The sequence below is a fragment of the Staurois parvus genome, unplaced genomic scaffold (genome assembly GCF_062004578.1).
Source record: "Staurois parvus isolate SC_StPar_1 unplaced genomic scaffold, SC_StPar_1.0 ptg000423l, whole genome shotgun sequence".
In the NCBI taxonomy this organism is placed as follows: Eukaryota; Metazoa; Chordata; class Amphibia; order Anura; family Ranidae; genus Staurois; species Staurois parvus.
The window spans coordinates 5071709-5088936 of NW_028318219.1; the positions used below are offsets into that span (position 1 = coordinate 5071709).

Genomic DNA, 17228 nt, shown 5'->3' on the forward strand with positions numbered 1-17228 from the left:
ATTGAATATGGCCAAAATTGTAGTATTTCAAATATATGTCAATATATTTGGGAAGAATATTTTTAAAATATATTTCAAATATTTCAAATATATTTTTCTTCTATATGGGTAGTGGTGGCTGCATTAGTTTTCAGGCTAAGAACATTTCCAGCAAGTACAGAAACAAATCGTGTTGATCCTGCTAGAAATGCAGAGCCCTGTAATTTCCTGCGAGCTGAAAAAAAAGCCAAAGAATGCTAATTAACGTGTTTAAACTATTAATCCTATCAGTCCACCAAGTAATGGAGATGAACAGAGACAGATGCTTAAAGTCAGGCCTGTGTGATAGCCATGATTCCCTCCATAGATACAATACAGAAATAAGTGTAGACATGAAGGGACTAGAATTGGGTTAGTGGTAGGATCGCCAGGTAAAAATAAAGGAGAAAAAAACCTGAAAAAAGAAAACCAATGCAGCCATCACATCTAAGGCCTGGTGAGCTGTAATATATTATTTTTTGGGGTTTAGATACTCTATAAAGAACTGCTGCAGGTGCAGATTGATTTTGGCTCCAAGTTAGCTGTGATTTTTATGGAACGACACCTGACTAGCGATCCGTTCATGTGTCCCAGCACCGCCTGTCTCCCATCATTTGGCGGTACGCTGTCACGGTGACAGACCGAGCACGGTGCAGCGAGCCAAACCAAACAGCAACATGCAGAGTTATAGAGCTGAGACAGCCAGATCATTTCATGCTGTGTAACTCAGATAGCTCACTGTGGACAGAGATCATCGTAGTGGAAAGAAAAGTATGTGTTTGTTTTCATTACTCCATTGGTGGCCAAGCAGTGGGCCTACAGGGGCCTTGGATGAAGTGCCTTGCTCCTCATGATAGCTGAATATGATGCTGTTTTCTTATGCGTATTCATAAGGCAAGTAGGGAAGAATATTTACTCAACTTTATGAGAACCTGCCAAGAATTGAATCTCCTTTTCTTATGTTGATGGGTTTTGCTCATTTTCAGACCAGCTTCTTTCCCAATGCAAGGCTATGGAAATACTAAAGCAAGTTCATCAACACTGGACCTTAAACCCACATGGAAGAGAAATATATTTCCAATATAGTTAAAAAAAAAATTATATATGTGACATATATTTACAATATAATATATTGGCCTACGCTAATATATTTTAACATGTATTCTAAAAATTGTAAATTTAAATATATTTTCTAAAGGCATATATTTAAAAATATATATTTTTTAAATATTTTCTTCAGATTTTTTTTACATATAACAAAGTCATTTTAACATATTATTTTTAAATGCATTCCAAAAATCTAGATTAAATGTATTTTCAAAGACATACAGTATATTTAAAAATGTATTTTTAAAAATATTTGTCATAAATGTTTTAATATATATACATATATATGTGTGTGTGTATATATATATATTTATATATATGTGTGTGTGTGTATATATACTGTGTATATATATATATTTATATATATGTGTGTATGTATATATATATATATATATATGTATATATATATATATATTTTTTATATATATATATATATATATATACAGTATGTGTGTGTGTGTGTGTTTGTGTGTATATATATATATATATATATATATATACATGCATTGAAATATATTTTTTAAATATATTGAATATGGTCAAAATTGTAGTATTTGAAATATATATCAATATATTTGGGAAGAATATTTTTAAAATATATAGTTTTCTTCCACGTGGGTATTGTTATATTAGTGCATCCCTACTGAAAGAGAGATGTGTAAGGGGTGTGGGGAAGGCGGGTGGCACATTTCCATGTTCTCCTCCTCGTTGGGTATCAAGGGTGAGTCACATAGGAGACCTACCCCAGGGTGGGTTCATATGGGCTACTCTAGGCAGCTGATATGGGTCACTCTCGTACACATGGGGTACCTTTTGCTTGAACAGACAATTAAACTCTAATACACTCCCTTGATGTTAATATACACCACTACTTCACTCATTGCATTTAGGAGGGACACATAGACCACCTGTCACCCCACATGGAAGAAAAATATATTTGAAACATATTTTAAAATTATTTTTCCCAAATATATTGACATATATTTTGAAATGCTACAATTTTGGCCATATTCAATATATTTAAAAATATATTTCAATAAATAAATATATATATACTGTGTAGACATGAATGTTCTCTCAGCGACATATATTAAATAGCGGTGGTCATCAACTCTATGGGGTCACCAACAGGGCTCCATCCAAAAGCAACAACTATATTGCCATATTGTATAAAATGTATATGTCTTTATAAGCCATAGCAGTAGCGCACAATCAAAACATCCATTTGGATAATTAAACTCAAGATGCTGTTATCCAATATGGATGCTCTCCTGTCCTATGTTAACTGCCTCAATATAAAACCACTTTCATGAGTCACATCCATATCATCAAGAACAGCTCATGTCTGATTCCAATATGGTGCCAAGTATGACAGCACGGAGCTCAAGCAGGAGATAGGATTGCCGTATGGCCTAAAGCCTGGTTCACACAGTTACAGTTTGCGTTTTGTCTGTTTGCAGTGCTTTTTGCGGTGCGTTTTGTGGTTTCTTCGCGCACATTTTTTACGCTTTCTTTATGCGTTTGGCTTTTTTGGGGGGGGGCAACTTGTTGCTGGGCAGAATAAAAATACAAAACACGTAAAGAATGCATCAAGAACACATCAAGAACACGTAAAAAATGCACTACATTCATTTTCTGCAGTGTCTCCATTGAAGTCTATTGATGCAAAAATGCAATATATGCTTTTCTGCAGCGTTCCCATTGAAGTCTATAGAACCAAAAAGGCAACATTTTGTGTTAAAAAAAGTCCCTGACCCTTTCCAAAAACGCAGCGGGTCAAAAAAACATTGATTTGAATGTATGAATATTGAATATATGGTTTCCCATATGAAACCATGTTAAAGGGACTGCAAAAAGCACTGAAAAAACGAATTGATGTGAAGCAGGCCTAAATAATAAATTATTAAGTAATGCGACCTTAAAGCGATTGTAAAGGTTAATTTTTTTCTTTGTAAAATAACAAACATGTCTACACTTACCTGCTGTGCGCAGTGGTTTTGCACAGAGCAGCCCGAATCCTCCTCTTCTCGGGTCCCCCGCAGGCTCTCCTGGCTCCTCCTGTCTGTCGGGTGCCCCCACAGTAAGCAGCTTGCTATGGGGGCACCCGCTGCTCCATGTGTCCATTCACACACGGAGCTGCGGCTTGGCCCCGCTTTCTCTCTCTCCTCAGTGGCTGACTGGCTGTGATTGACAATGGCTCCATCTTGCTGTCTCAGCCAGTGAGGAGGCAGAGACCCGGGACAGCAGAGGCTGTCATTCACATCGCTGGATTGCGATGAAGCTCAGATAAGTATTGAGGGGGCTGGGGGCACTGCTGCACACAGGTGGTTTTTTACCTTCATGTCAACCTAGATTATAGATTTAAAGCAGATGAAATGTAAATTGGGTGGATTTTCTCACTCCTAGTCATCAGTCAGTTTAATGTATGATAATGCTGTAAAGCAAGCCTGTGCTTTTTCCATGTAGGGAAGCCCTATACCCCCCTCTGGATTTTTCACAGGGTTGTATAGAAAGGTATTCTTTGCTTGAAGAAATCACTTTGCGGGTATAATATTCCCGAAGAAGCGATTGTTCCAGAAGTATTGTTCAGAAATAAGTGTTTCCCTTCCAGCGTAATAATTCTTCTCTGTCCTTGTCTTTGTCATGCAGGGATCCTGGAGACGGACATCACCTTCCTCCTCATCTTCATCCTCATTCTCCTACTGTCCTGTTATTTTGGCTGTGAGTATACTGGGTGGGTGTATTGTGTGTGCTACTTTTTGGATGTGGTGTAGGATCTAATCTGGGTCTGGTGAATTTATGGTTTATGTATTTGTTTATTACAGGTATTTATATAGCACCAACAATTTTATGCCGTGCTTTACATATATTTCACATTCACATCAGTCCATCCCTCAAGGAGCTTGCAGTCTAAGGTCCCTAAAGCTGGCCATACATGGATCAAAATTCGGCCGATTCGGCAGGGACCAAATTTCTATCCATGTATGGGCAGGCTGGTTGTACAGAAGTCGATCTACAGATTGTTTTCTGTACAACCACCCTGTTGGATTCTCTCTACTCAATCAGTGCTGCCGGCTATAGCCTGCAACATTGATCAGAGTACTCTGATGGAAGGGAAGTCTCCCTACTGTCAGAATACAATAACTAAGCAGGGAGGGTTCCCTCATCCACATCGAGTGCATGGGGGAGTCAAGTCCATTTTTTTTTGTTCAACCTACTGGTTGAATGAAAAAAATTACTAATCTATGGGCTGTTTAACTCATATTCATACATACACTTACTACGGTGAAATTAAAGATCAGCCAATTAATCTGCCAGCATGTCTTTGGAGTGTGGGAGGAAAATGGATCACCCAGAGGAAACCCACGCAGGCACAGTATCCATGCAGGTAGTGCTGTGGTTGATAGTAACATCAATCCGGCAACTCGGTGTGGTCCAAAAACTCCAAACCTTTATTGGCTACATAGTAAAACACCTTGGTAACAAGCTACCGCGTTGCAACTGTGAAAGCCTTCCTCACTTGTCATGAAGAAGGCTGTCACAGCCGAAACACGTTAGATTTGCTTTACTATGAAGCCAATCAAGATTTGGATTTTATGGACCACACTGAGTTGCCGGCTTGATGTTACTATGGATCTGATCATTTGAGTGTGGGACCACCATAGCCAGAGCACCGGTCCTCAGCCACAAGAAGCCAAACCTGCATTTGAGCTTGGGTATTGTATATTTGCTAACAGTCCCATGGTTGGGTTTTCATTCTACTGACTACCACTGTGGTGCTATTAGTCAGTTGTATTATATTATAGAGCCATTGCTGTTCAAGGTTCACATCCATGTAAAATCAGCACTGCCTGATGTGGTAGTTAAAGAGACCCTGTTGCCTGACAATTTATTTTAACATAAATACAATAAGATCATATGTACATTAAACATAGTTTGTGCATGTAATGTACTCATAAAAGCCTCTCTTGTGCAGACATATAAAAGCCCAGAAATTTTTTCTAGGTGTCGCCATCTTGAATGTGATGTCAGCAGCCTCAGCAGACTCAAAGCTGTCACCCAAGTGACATAGTGTAGTGTTTCCCATTTCTCTCTCTATAGCAGCTACAGTAAAAGTTATAATGAAAAAAAAAGAGCAGATACCACTATGCAACTGTAATTAAAGTCTTGAATAAATTCTAGTTTCAAAGCATGTAGCTTCTGTGCACTCACAGACCAGCAGCACACTCTAATTAAACAGTCTGAATGACCAGAGAACCTTGAGAACTCCCATAAGACTGAATGACCATAGAAACTTGGCAAGTCCCATAAGACTGAATGACCATAGAAACTTGGCTAGTCCCATAAGACTGAATGACCATAGAAACTTGGCCAGTCCTATAAGACTGAATGACCATAGAATCTTGGCAAGTCCCATTAGACTGAATGACCATAGAAACTTGGCAAGTCCCATGAGATCGAATGGCCATAGAAACTTGACAAGTCCCATAAGACTGAATGACCATAGAAACTTGGCAAGTCCCATAAGACTGAATGACCATAGAAACTTGGCAAGTCCCATAAGACTGAATGACCATAGAAACTTGACAAGTCCCATAAGACTGAATGACCATAGAAACTTGGCAAGTCCCATAAGACTGAAAGACTATAGAAACTTGGTAAGTCCCATAAGACTGAATGACCATAGAAACTTGACAAGTCCCATAAGACTGAATGACCATAGAAACTTGACAAGTTCCATAAGACTGAATAACCATAGAAACTTGACAAGTCCTGTAAGACTGAATGACCATAGAAATGTGGCAAGTCCCATAAGACTGAATGGCCATAGGAACTTGGCTTGTGTCATAAGACTGAATGACCATAGGAACTTGGCTAGTCCCATAAGACTGAATGACCATAGAAACTTGGTAAGTCCCATAAGACTGAATGACCATAGAAACTTGACAAGTCCCATAAGACTGAATAACCATAATACTTGGCAAGTCCCATAAGGCTGAATGACCATAGAAATGTGGAAAGTCCCATAAGACTGAATGACCATAGAAACTTGGCAAGTCCCATAAGACTGAATGACCATAGAAACATGGCTAGTCCCATAAGACTGAATGACCATAGAAACTTGACAAGTCCCATAAGACTGAATGACCATAGAAACTTGACAAGTCCCATAAGACTGAATAACCATAATACTTGGCAAGTCCCATAAGACTGAATGAGCATAGAAACTTGGCAAGTCCCATAAGACTGAATGACCATAGAAACTTGACAAGTCCCATAAGACTGAATGACCATAGAAGCTTGACAAGTACCATAAGACTGAATAACCATAGAAACTTGACAAGTCCCATAAGACTGAATAACCATAATACTTGGCAAGTCCCATAAGACTGAATGAGCATAGAAACTTGGCAAGTCCCATAAGACTGAATGACCATAGAAACTTGACAAGTCCCATAAGACTGAATGACCATAGAAGCTTGACAAGTCCCATAAGACTGAATGACCATAGAAACTTGGCAAGTCCCATAAGACTAAATGACCATAGAAACTTGGCAAGTCCCATAAGACTGAATGACCATAGAAACTTGGCAAGTCCCATAAGACTGAATGACCATAGAAACTTGACAAGTCCTATAAGATCGATTGGCCATAGAAACTTGACAAGTTTCTATGGTTATTCGATCTTATGGGACTTGACAAGACCCATAAGAACAAGTCTTACGGGACTTGTCAAGTTCCTATGGGTGTTCAGATTGTTTAGTTAGTGTGTTCTGCTGGTCTGTGAGTACACGTAAGCTACAGACTTTGAAACTAGAACTTATTCAAGACTTTAATTACAGTTGGATAATGGTATCTTTGTTTTTTTTAATTTTTGATTTTTTACAATGACACCTCTATACTCAGGTAGTTGATGTTCAGCTGCAATACCCATCTCTTCAACTTATTATTATCTCCTACTCTGGTTGCTTTTTGGCGATCCCTGAAAACTGTTTTCAGCGGGGCCTATCACGTCGCCAAATAAAGCTGGCCGTAGATGGTTTGAGTCCCTGCTGAACTGGCCGAGATTTGAACCATCTATGGGCAGGGTGATTGTACCCAATTCGATTGTTGTACAACTTGGTTACAAGCAGCATGTGGAATTTTTCATGCAATTATTGCCAGTGGTTATAGCCGCTAGCAGTAATCACTGTGTTCTCCCGGCTAGGATGGCTCCTCTCCGTGCCTCGCTGCTGAGAGCACACAATAGCTTCGTGGGAGGCGTTATCAGTAGTCTTGTGGCTGATCACCTCACTCATTGCACAGACTGCAAATAATTAGGAGAATGCTATATGGAAAATGGGAATGCTTCAAGGTTGGTGGGAACACTGAAAACACCAATGTTTGTGGGACTAGAGGCAGGAATTTGGCAGGGAATATTTGCCAGAAAAGTCTTCAAGATAAGGGAAACGTTGCCAGCTGCCATAGCCCATCACACGCACCTATAAATGAAATGCCAATGTGGGTGGACTAACCCTTCAAAAGTGGGTTCCACAAGTTCCTCTTTTAGAGTTTAACCAGTTTCTGACCACTATAACAAACAGGGCTTGGACCTGTCCCATGCTCCTCATCACTGGCTCTGGACCAATGAGGAGCAAGAGAGTTGAGAGAGACCCGGCTCTCATGCACATCGCTTGTTTGAGATCAGGCTCAAGTATGTATTTAGGGTGACTGCTGGGGAAACTGCTTGTAGGTACCAGAATGCAGTAAGGTAAAAAAACCTACTTTTACAACTTTAACCATTTGCCGCCCGGCCAATAGCCGTTTGGCGGCTTGAAAGTTGCTTCTCCACTCCGGGTGCACGCCATTTGGCGTGCTCCCACACATGCGCCGTTTGCGCTAATGCAGAGCAGCGCAGCAGCTCGATCTGTCACCGGGCGTGTACCTCGGACACGGCTGATGACAGATCCGAGTATCGGCTCCGTTGCAGGTACCATGTGACCTGCTTTGACCAATCACAGCAGGTCACATGACAGTTGTATACAATGGATGGCTTCATTCATGATGCCATCCATTGTATACTAGTGCCTAGCTGTGAATGGTCACAGCTAATCACATGCACATGTCATGTGATTAGCTGTGACCAAATCACAGCTAAGCACAAAAAAAAAAAAAGCTGAATGAATCCATTTCATTCAGGTAAATGCTTGCTTATAGCAAAGTATTTCTTTGCTATAAGCAAATTGTGTAAAAAAAAAAAAAAAAAATTACTGATCACTTCCCCAAAGTAGTACAATGTTACTATGGTAACATTGTACTACTTTGGTCATAGTAAAATATGAAAAAAAAATGTTAAAAAAAAATAAAAAAAAGTAATAAAAAATTAAAAATAATAAAAAAAATAAAAAAAAATTAAAAAAAAAATATATTTTTTTTTCATACTGTCACCAGTCAGTGTCCCTGTTCACTGCCATGCCAGTTATATGATGATGCTGTACTGCACTGGTGACAGTATGTAAAACAAAAATAGTGAAAATAATTTTTTTAATTTTTTCATTTTCCGAAAAATTATGACAAAAAAAATACAACTTCAAAAAACTCGCCATGCCTCTTATGAAGTACGTCGGACTGTCTACTCTGCAAAAAGGGGTCATTTGGGGGATATCTGTACTATTCTGACATTCTTAGAGCTCAAGAAATTAGATTGGCCGTCAGTACTTCAGGATTGATCAATATTCAGATCTATACCATAGTTTGTGAACTCTATAACTTTCCTACAAACTAAATAATACATCCTAATTTGGGTTATTTTCACCAAAGACTTGTAGCAGAATACATCTCGGCCTAAATTTATGAAGAACAATTATTTATTTGTAAATTTTTATAACGGAAACAAAGAAAAACGTGTGTTTTTTTCAACATTTTTGGCCTTTTTTTGTTAATTTAGCAAAAAATAAAAACCCCAGCGGTGATTAAATACCACCAAAAGAAAGCTCTAGTTGTGTGAAGAAAATGATAAAATTTTAGTTTGGGTACAATGTTGTATGACCGCGCAATTGTCATTCAAAGTGTGAGAGCGCTGAAACGTGAAAAATGGCCTGGGCAGGAAGGTGTAAAATTGCACGGTATTGAAATGGTTAAATTTGTCCTTATTCTCCAGAAATATTCCTTACATATCCACTACTTAATAGGTCAGTAACCCATACCCATGAAATCATTTCTTAATATGTTTTTTATCCTCCTCCGTGAGCTTCCAGACCTCTCCTGTTCATTCTCACTTCTGTTTGTTTGAAAAGAGCAGTGCCCATTAGTTGTGGTGACGTGTACTGCTCTGTGCACACTACACACCCCTTGTCCATTACCTCTCTTTGGAGCAAGAGAAGGTAGCTACGTTCCTGTGAATGTTGGGACCATGAGTACAAAGTAGCCACCATCTAACTGGAAGTTGGATGACAGCAACAAGAGAATAGGAATTTGGAGATTTGGAGAAGGCTGGGATCAGTGGAATGGACTTTTGTGTTAAAAATACATACCTGAGTAGAATGTTAGTGCCACATTAAAATAAAAACCATGGGCGAGGTATTTCTACAGTGTACAAATGAAAAGCCTTTAGTGGTTTTTGGTTTAGACTTCCAGTCTTTTGTGACCTCATTTAAAGGGCTAAAAGTCCAATGCTTGGAGTTCCCCCCTATAGTATTGATCATCGTCATTGAATCTGGGTGGCTCAACTGTTGGATCAAATTATACCTTCTGCAGGGGCTATTGTAGGCCCAAAAAAGTGGGCTGAAATAGTCATGTAAAAAGTGTAGGCTTAAAAGTCCCGGTTTTATCATGGTGGCCCTTATGTTTTTTTCCACCATATAAGTGGCCATTTGTTAGTTTTAATAAAATTTCTGCTTAAATGTTGCTAAAGTAAAAAAAAACCTTTTAATTAAAATAACAAACATGTTTTACTCACCTGCTCTGTGAAGTGGTATTTGCAAGGCATTTGTCTAGGGCGGCATTTTTTAGGGGGGCAGCACTGCCCCCTGGAAGAAGGGACATATGCAGCATGGGGACCAGGTGGGATCTGAGAGAGGCTGCGGGCTGCTTGATGGTGCATGTAGAGCCCAATTGTCGTTCCCGGGGATGTCCAGAGCTGTGAAGGTGTTTGTCTTTCTCTCTGTCGCCATGGGGGGTGAGGGGGTGGGTGTTAGTGGAAGGCTCTCTTGGGTGGGGAGGGATGGGGCAGGGGTGTTGTTGGTCACTGTCAGGCTCTCTCCACGGGGGAGGGTCTGGTGTTGGTCGGTGTGAGGCTTTCTCTCTGCCGGGAGGGGGGCATCCGATTTTGCCTAGGGCAGCACAAAACCTAAATACACCACTGGCCCCAATCCTCCTCTTCTTGGGTGCCCCACCAGCAATCTTCGCTCCTCCTGTTCTTCGTTTGTCCCCATAGCAAGCCGTTTGCTATGCAGTCACACAGTGTCTCCGCACTCCCGAGCTATGTGTCTATGGAGCCGCACTCCACAGATCTACACAGCGGGAATTAGTTAGTCCGATAGCGATGCACTTTGATGAATATCATAATGGAAATCCAGATGGCTGAAATGTAAAGGGAATCTTTCTGCTTCATCTTTCATAAAGGACATGGGGACTATAATACTGTCCTTTTGCAGAAAGAAAAAAATGTGTATTTTTTGACTAGGTACTTTGAGCCCACAGCGCCTAAATACATAATGCAATTTACAAATCTTTCTTGAATCTTAATGACTGTCATGTGCTGTTTCTGCAGCCCTCTTTATTCAAATGAGGATATTTCAATGTAGAAACGTATGACAATCTTGCTAAATGACCAAGCCTCTTCCTATCCTTTCTTTCCTTCCTTTTCCTCTACTACTCTTGAGAAGATTTCCAGATACGGTCCATTTCCAGCTGAGATTTTTATTGCCTAAGGTAGTAATGTGATTTGTATTTTCCCTGGAGGTATCATGCACAGGGGCGGACTGACAACTCATGGGGCCCCCGGGCAATACGGGATCATGGGGCCCCTGTGCCCTTGCCCAAACCTCAAAAAAGCCTATGAAAAAGGTACCAGGGGCATCTCATGGGGCCCCCTACTGACCCTGGGCCCTCGGGCACTACCCGAGTTTCCAAATGGTAAGTCCGCACCTGATCATGCATCATTTTTTTGTTAGTGTTTGTGTAATTATGCTGATGGGCGATATTTAGTGGTAAAATTGGATATTGCCGTAAGGTATAATTATCTTGACATACTGGCCCCGCCTATCCCTGAAGAAGCCCAAGCTCATTGGGTGAAACATGTTGGACTGCACCTCCCTATGCACACTTTGCGCGTGACGTCACCGCTTCCTTCGGCCGTCTCGTCCGACCTCCATCACACATCTGGGCATCCAGTACCTCCAGCCATATATACAGTAGACAGGACTGGACTTCCACTACCGCTGACGCTGCTCTGCAAATGAGAAATGGATCTCGATGCCATGTAACGGTACTGTCCTGGAACTACTCGTGGCTTACTGGAGTCAAGCCCAGTGTACACTAAGGGGATGGTGAGAAGCGGATTACTTGTCTATACATACTGCTATTTATGAATTTGGCTATTATGGTATCTGTGTGTTTAAGGAGCGGCCAAAATCGGTCTGCCAATGGGACAATTTTACCCGGATTGCTATTGGCCGGCAAGCCTTATTTTGTAAATGCAATCGGACTTCCCTATAATTATTTATCACATACGGCTATAGGACAACCGGTCCCCAATTTGACTCCTATCCGTACCACATGGGACATTATCGAGTGACAACTACTTATACTCCTACATTAATATATTGGTCCATCACCCCATGTGCCTCCACATTGTACCTTTAGCCTTTACCACCCCCCAGTGTGTATGTCTGAGGATGTATGAGCAGCTGCTGCTAAGGTAACTAGACAACGTTGTCTTTTTAACGCCTTGCCTACCAGGCACTTTTACCCCCTTCCTGCCCAGTCCAATTTTCAGCTGTCAGTGCTGTCGCACTTTGAATGACAATTGCGTGGTCATGCAACACTGTAACCATATGAACTTTTTAGAATTTTTTCACACAAATAGAGCTTTCTTTTGGTGGTATTTAATGGCCACTGGGCATTTTATTTTTTGTGCTATAAACAAAAAAACAAGCAAAACATTTGAAGAAAAAAAGTTTTTCTTTGTATCTTTTATAAAATTTTGCCAACAGGTAATTTTTCTCCTTCACTGATGTGCATTGATGAGGCTGCACTGATAGGCAGTAGTGATGGTCATTGATAGGCAGTACTGATGGTTATTGATAGGCGGCATTGATTAGGTGGCATTGATAGGCGGCACTGATGGGTGGCACTGCAGGCCACAGGTGGGTGGCATTGATGGGTACAGATGGGCGACACTGCTGGGCACAGGCGGGTGGTACTGCTGGGCGCTGATCATCAGTGCCGATCACTTCTCTGACAATTGCCAGTTCTCGGCAACTGTATTTTCCCGGTGATCGCTGTGTCATTGGACACAGCTGATCACGTGGTAAAAGGCCGCCGTGATTGGCCGTTTACCGTACCCCGTGATCGTAGGACACAGCGATCACCAGTGGCTGGGGGCATGAAGGGGGGTATGTTCTGGAATGACGTCCACGGACGTCATCCTAGGATTTCACAACCACGCTATAGTCGTCCTACAGCTATAGCGTGATTGGGAACCGGTTAAATTGGTGAAGTAACGGTGGTGGTGTGCTCAGCTTCTGTGTGTATAATTGTGCAATGCACATTTGTTTTTTCCAATAAAGCCCTTTGATTAAGCCTCATGGTCCCACATGAAACTACCTTCTGGGGGTGTTCTTTTTCCCCATGCATATATGTATTGATTATGAGTTTCGGTGACCACACCCATTTACTTCATGCTATTCTTGGGTGAGTCAGCGATCATACGGTAACCGATATTTATATAGGGTCATTTTGAATTTCTATCCCTGTTATATCGGCTTTTTAGGCCCTTGGCATACCTTTTGTTTTGGTTGGAATTAGCCCCACCCTCAACTTCCTCCTCAGTGAATTTGATTGTCAGCATCAGGAGCCAATGGCTCCTGCTGCTGCTCGAGTCCCGTGCAAAGAGGAAGAGAGAGGAGAATAAATGCAGTATGACACATCTCCGGATCTATTCTCCCCTCTTTTCCCTTTCAAAAAGGAAAAAGGTGGAGGGGGGGGGGGCAGAGAAGTTTAAAATGTTCTTTACCTTAATGCAAGGAATGCATTAAAGTTAAAAAATGTTTCAAGCTTTAGCATCATTTTAAGTCTACACTTAGGGCTCATGTACACTGCAGCTGATAAACTGACGTTCAGGAGCTGTTCAGCGGTTTTTTCAGCAGCCCTGAACTCTCCCTAATGTTTTCCTATGTGTCCGTGTACACATCATCGTTTACAGGCAGTTGAGTTTACAGTCGTTTTTTTTAACGCACCAAACTTGTGTTCAGGAGTAGATTTTACCAGCATTTCAAACGCCAAATGCTTGTAAACGCAGTTAACCGCGTTTAGAAGCGTTTGTGTGTAGAAGCGTTTTTTAACTGTTCCATGTCCAGATGCTGTCCAGAGCCTTTTTTCATCATCAGAAATATATGCAAAGCGTTTTCCATTAATTCAAATGGACCCGGCACACCAGCGCAGTCAGTTCCAGGTTTGGCATGAAGGAAAAAATGGTAGAACGCGCCGCATTATGCTCATGATGGGATCCATAGTGAATACAACCAGAAAAGACAGGTCATCTCAACACATACTGCTCTCTCTGCTTCTGCTCTCTCTATTCCTCTCAAAATGTCCGCAATAGTTAATTATTTACTATTTTTCAGTGCATTCTGGGCATTTGGGAAGGTCTCCTGAGGTTATCTTTTAAAAACGCTTCTAAACGCAAACGCGCATAAACGCGATATGCAAACGTGGCTAAACAGAAGTTTTTTAACCTACGTTTTCCAGCAGTCAGTTTCCATCATTCAGAAGAGTTTTACAAACGCCCCGTGTACATGAGCCCTAAGGGGTGCTTTCCCTTCTCTTGTTTTTTGCCTACCAGAGCCTTCTTCTTGCTCCAGGTCCAGTTAATGAACTTATAGAACTTTATACTTATTTTTATTACTTTTTACTGGACGTATTTGATTTTGGTATTCACATTACCATTGTTTTAACTGTTTTCTAATGATATTACTTTTAATGTGCTGATCCCACTGCTCCTAATCCTTTTATGTCTGAAATAGTCACGTAACAATCTGGCTTTTTAGGCTCTAGAAGGCAAAATCTGATATTGTTCCCAAACCGTGCCCAAATGCAGGTAACGGATATTCTGACATATTTTTTTTTCATAACTGAATGTTGTTTTTTGAGTTCTCCTTTAAGAAAACCAATATCCTTTTTCTGATCTTCCATTTGAAAAACAAAATTCTTAAGCCTCCATCTCCTCTGTAAGCTAGGATGACTTAGGAAAACAAATACTTCAAGACTAGAGGGGTGTTATGGCGGCATGTCAACAATTTATCATATAAATCCCGGGTTTGACTTAACAGTAGAGCTCTTGTGAGCCAGATTTATCTCCATGACTTTGATGTTATGGAGGCGCTTAGATCTGTTTCCTATTTACATGTAAATGAAGGCAAGGGTCGATCAAGTGTTGGCTCTCTGCAGATATATGTCCTGCATGATATTGCCTTTTCCTACTATAGCAGTGCATGTTCTGCAGCTCTCGTTACAGAATCAAAGATGGAGCACTGTATTATCTTTTAGGCCTCATGCATACCTGTAGACTTAATAAAGAAATGCCCGTAGCGAAAAAGAAAGAAGAAATGGCGCAGGGCATACATGACTAGGCCCAGAGTGGGGAAGGAGGAACAGAAAGGGTTAAGGCAGATCCAAGGGGTTTGTTTTGATAGTGGGGGTATCTGGTTGGTGGAAGGTTGAGAGTAGGTGGGGTTTCCTGCACTTTAGGGTGGGGGGTTTCAGTCAGGGGGCGTCAGTTGAGCTGGAAGTCAGGAGTGTGAGCTTCCCTCCCGCCCTCCCTGTTTTTGGTATTGGGTCCCTCCAGGTAAAGGGGGGTTATGTTGGTTCCTGGGCGGTTGTTGGTCTTTGGAGGCGGTTCTTATCTTGGAAGATAAAAACAATGGTGTGGGACCCATCGGTGGTATGGGATGCCCGGGGACATTCCCAGTTAACCAAGGTTTAACTGGAAGGCGGTGGTGCTGCACTGCGGACGGTATGGTTGTCTCCGAGCTGGTTGGTTGCAGCTGGAGGCCTAGTGTATATGGTTGTCCGCAGGTGCATTTCGGATTGTTTGGGGGTGCCTTCGAAGACCAACAACAATTCTTTGGGTTTCTGTTGTAAGGAATGGTTGGTGTATTTAAATTTGTGTTGTTAATAAAAGGCCATGTTGGCCATTTACTCCAAAATTGATGTCATGTGTTTTGTAAGTATAATTGGTTAAGGGGAAAGGGGGGTTTGTACGGAACGGTCATGGTGGTAATGGGGAGTGGACAAGCCTATCTCTGGTGCAATAGTCATGTTTTTTGTCCTATAGGAGCATGCAGCATCAAATGCAGTAAAAAGACGTGTTACGCCCCGTACACACTATAAGAAAATCGTACGAAAATTTTCGTACGAGGACCGATCGTCCGATAATTGGATCGTTCGTACACAGCTTTTGAGAGCCAATCACGACAATCTGTACGACAATATCCGAAGGGACAAGCGCAACAATTTTTCTCGTACAATACCAGATTGTACGATTTTCGTTTAATCAGTACAGTAGTCGTCTGAAAATACAATACAAATACAACGCAATACATGACATCACTTTCGAAATTCTTTTCTTTCATAGGAGAATTTTCGTATCGTTAGTAACCTTTTCACTTTCGATGTGAGACTGGCAGGCCCAAATAAAAAAACGGCTGATCGTTCGTCCGATATTCTCATCGTGTGTATGGGGCATAAATGCGTGTTCATCCACGTTAGCGTGTCCGTTCCCGCATCTGGCATTAATGCATTTTAATGGCCAGAATTCTGGCCATTAGAATGCATTAACACATTAACGCACATAGCATTAATGCATGCTGATGTGCATTCATGGGCATTAACATGCTTTTGAGAGTTTTTTAATACTGAAAAGCTCCTTTCCTGAATGCACAAGTGATGTTGTTTTTTTTTTGCTACCTGTAAACTCGCCACTAAACTCCTGAAAATGCCTATTTTTTGCATGGACAATAAAAGAAGCAGAATTTGTGGGCTACAGTATGCATGAGGCCTTAAAGTGAACCTCTTCATGCAAGGCACAGCAGCTGGTTTCTTCACAGTAAGGCTACGTTCACACTAGCGTTGTGTGCAGGCGGCAGAGAGGCGTTTGGGAAGCGTTTTTACCGCTTCCCAAACACCTCTGCCAATTCTGCACGTTACAGCACATGGTGCTGTTCTAACGGGAGCGTTTGCGTCGCGGCAAAACGGACGCCTGTGGTTGAGTCAGGAGGCGTTGAAGCCTCCTATTCTAGTGTATGGTGCCGCTCCGCAAACGCCCGGCCGGCATTTGCGGTGCGGTTGCGGGGTGTTTGCAGAGCGGTAACACCATTCAAATTGCATTATAGGCGTTTGCGGGGTGTTTTTAACGCTTGGCAAATGCCTAGCAACCTCCGCTAAACCGCGCATGCGGCATTTGCGGTGCATTTGCCAAGCGTTAAAAAATGCTCCGCAAACGCCGGACCAACGCTTGCCAAACGCTATTATTAGGCAAGCGTTGGTAAAACAGCCAAGTGTGAACGAGCCCTAAGAGCTGTGAAAATGTGGAATATACTCCCTCAAGAGTTGGTTCTGGCCAGCTCAGTGGATTGCTTTAAAAAAGTCCTGGATTCTTTCTTAGATACACAGAATATAACTGGATATAACATTTATAGGTAAAGTAGATCCAGGGAATATTTGATTGCCTCTCGGGGGATCAGGAAGGAATTTTTTCTAGGAGCAAATTGGATCATACTTTGCTGGGTTTTTTTGCCTTCCTCTGGATCAACCTTCGGTATAGGATTATAACTTTTTTTTTTAATGGTTTAACTGGATGGACTTTTGTCTTTTTTCAGCCAGACTATATAACTGTTTGACAA

At 41.4% G+C, this 17228-nt stretch overlaps 1 protein-coding gene across 2 annotated transcripts in view; it reads left to right on the forward strand.

Moving 5' to 3' along the window:
• The window catches only part of TMEM145 (transmembrane protein 145), a 212750-nt gene that overhangs the window by 133909 nt on the left and 61613 nt on the right, over window positions 1-17228 (forward strand). For both annotated transcript variants that reach the window (XR_016314191.1, XM_089687374.1), the window contains exon 7: window positions 3775-3846. Coding sequence is in view for 1 of the 2 variants with exons in the window: in XM_089687374.1 (XP_089543500.1) it covers window positions 3775-3846 (72 nt within the window). In the remaining variant the exon portion in view is untranslated. The remainder of the gene's footprint in view (window positions 1-3774; window positions 3847-17228) is intronic.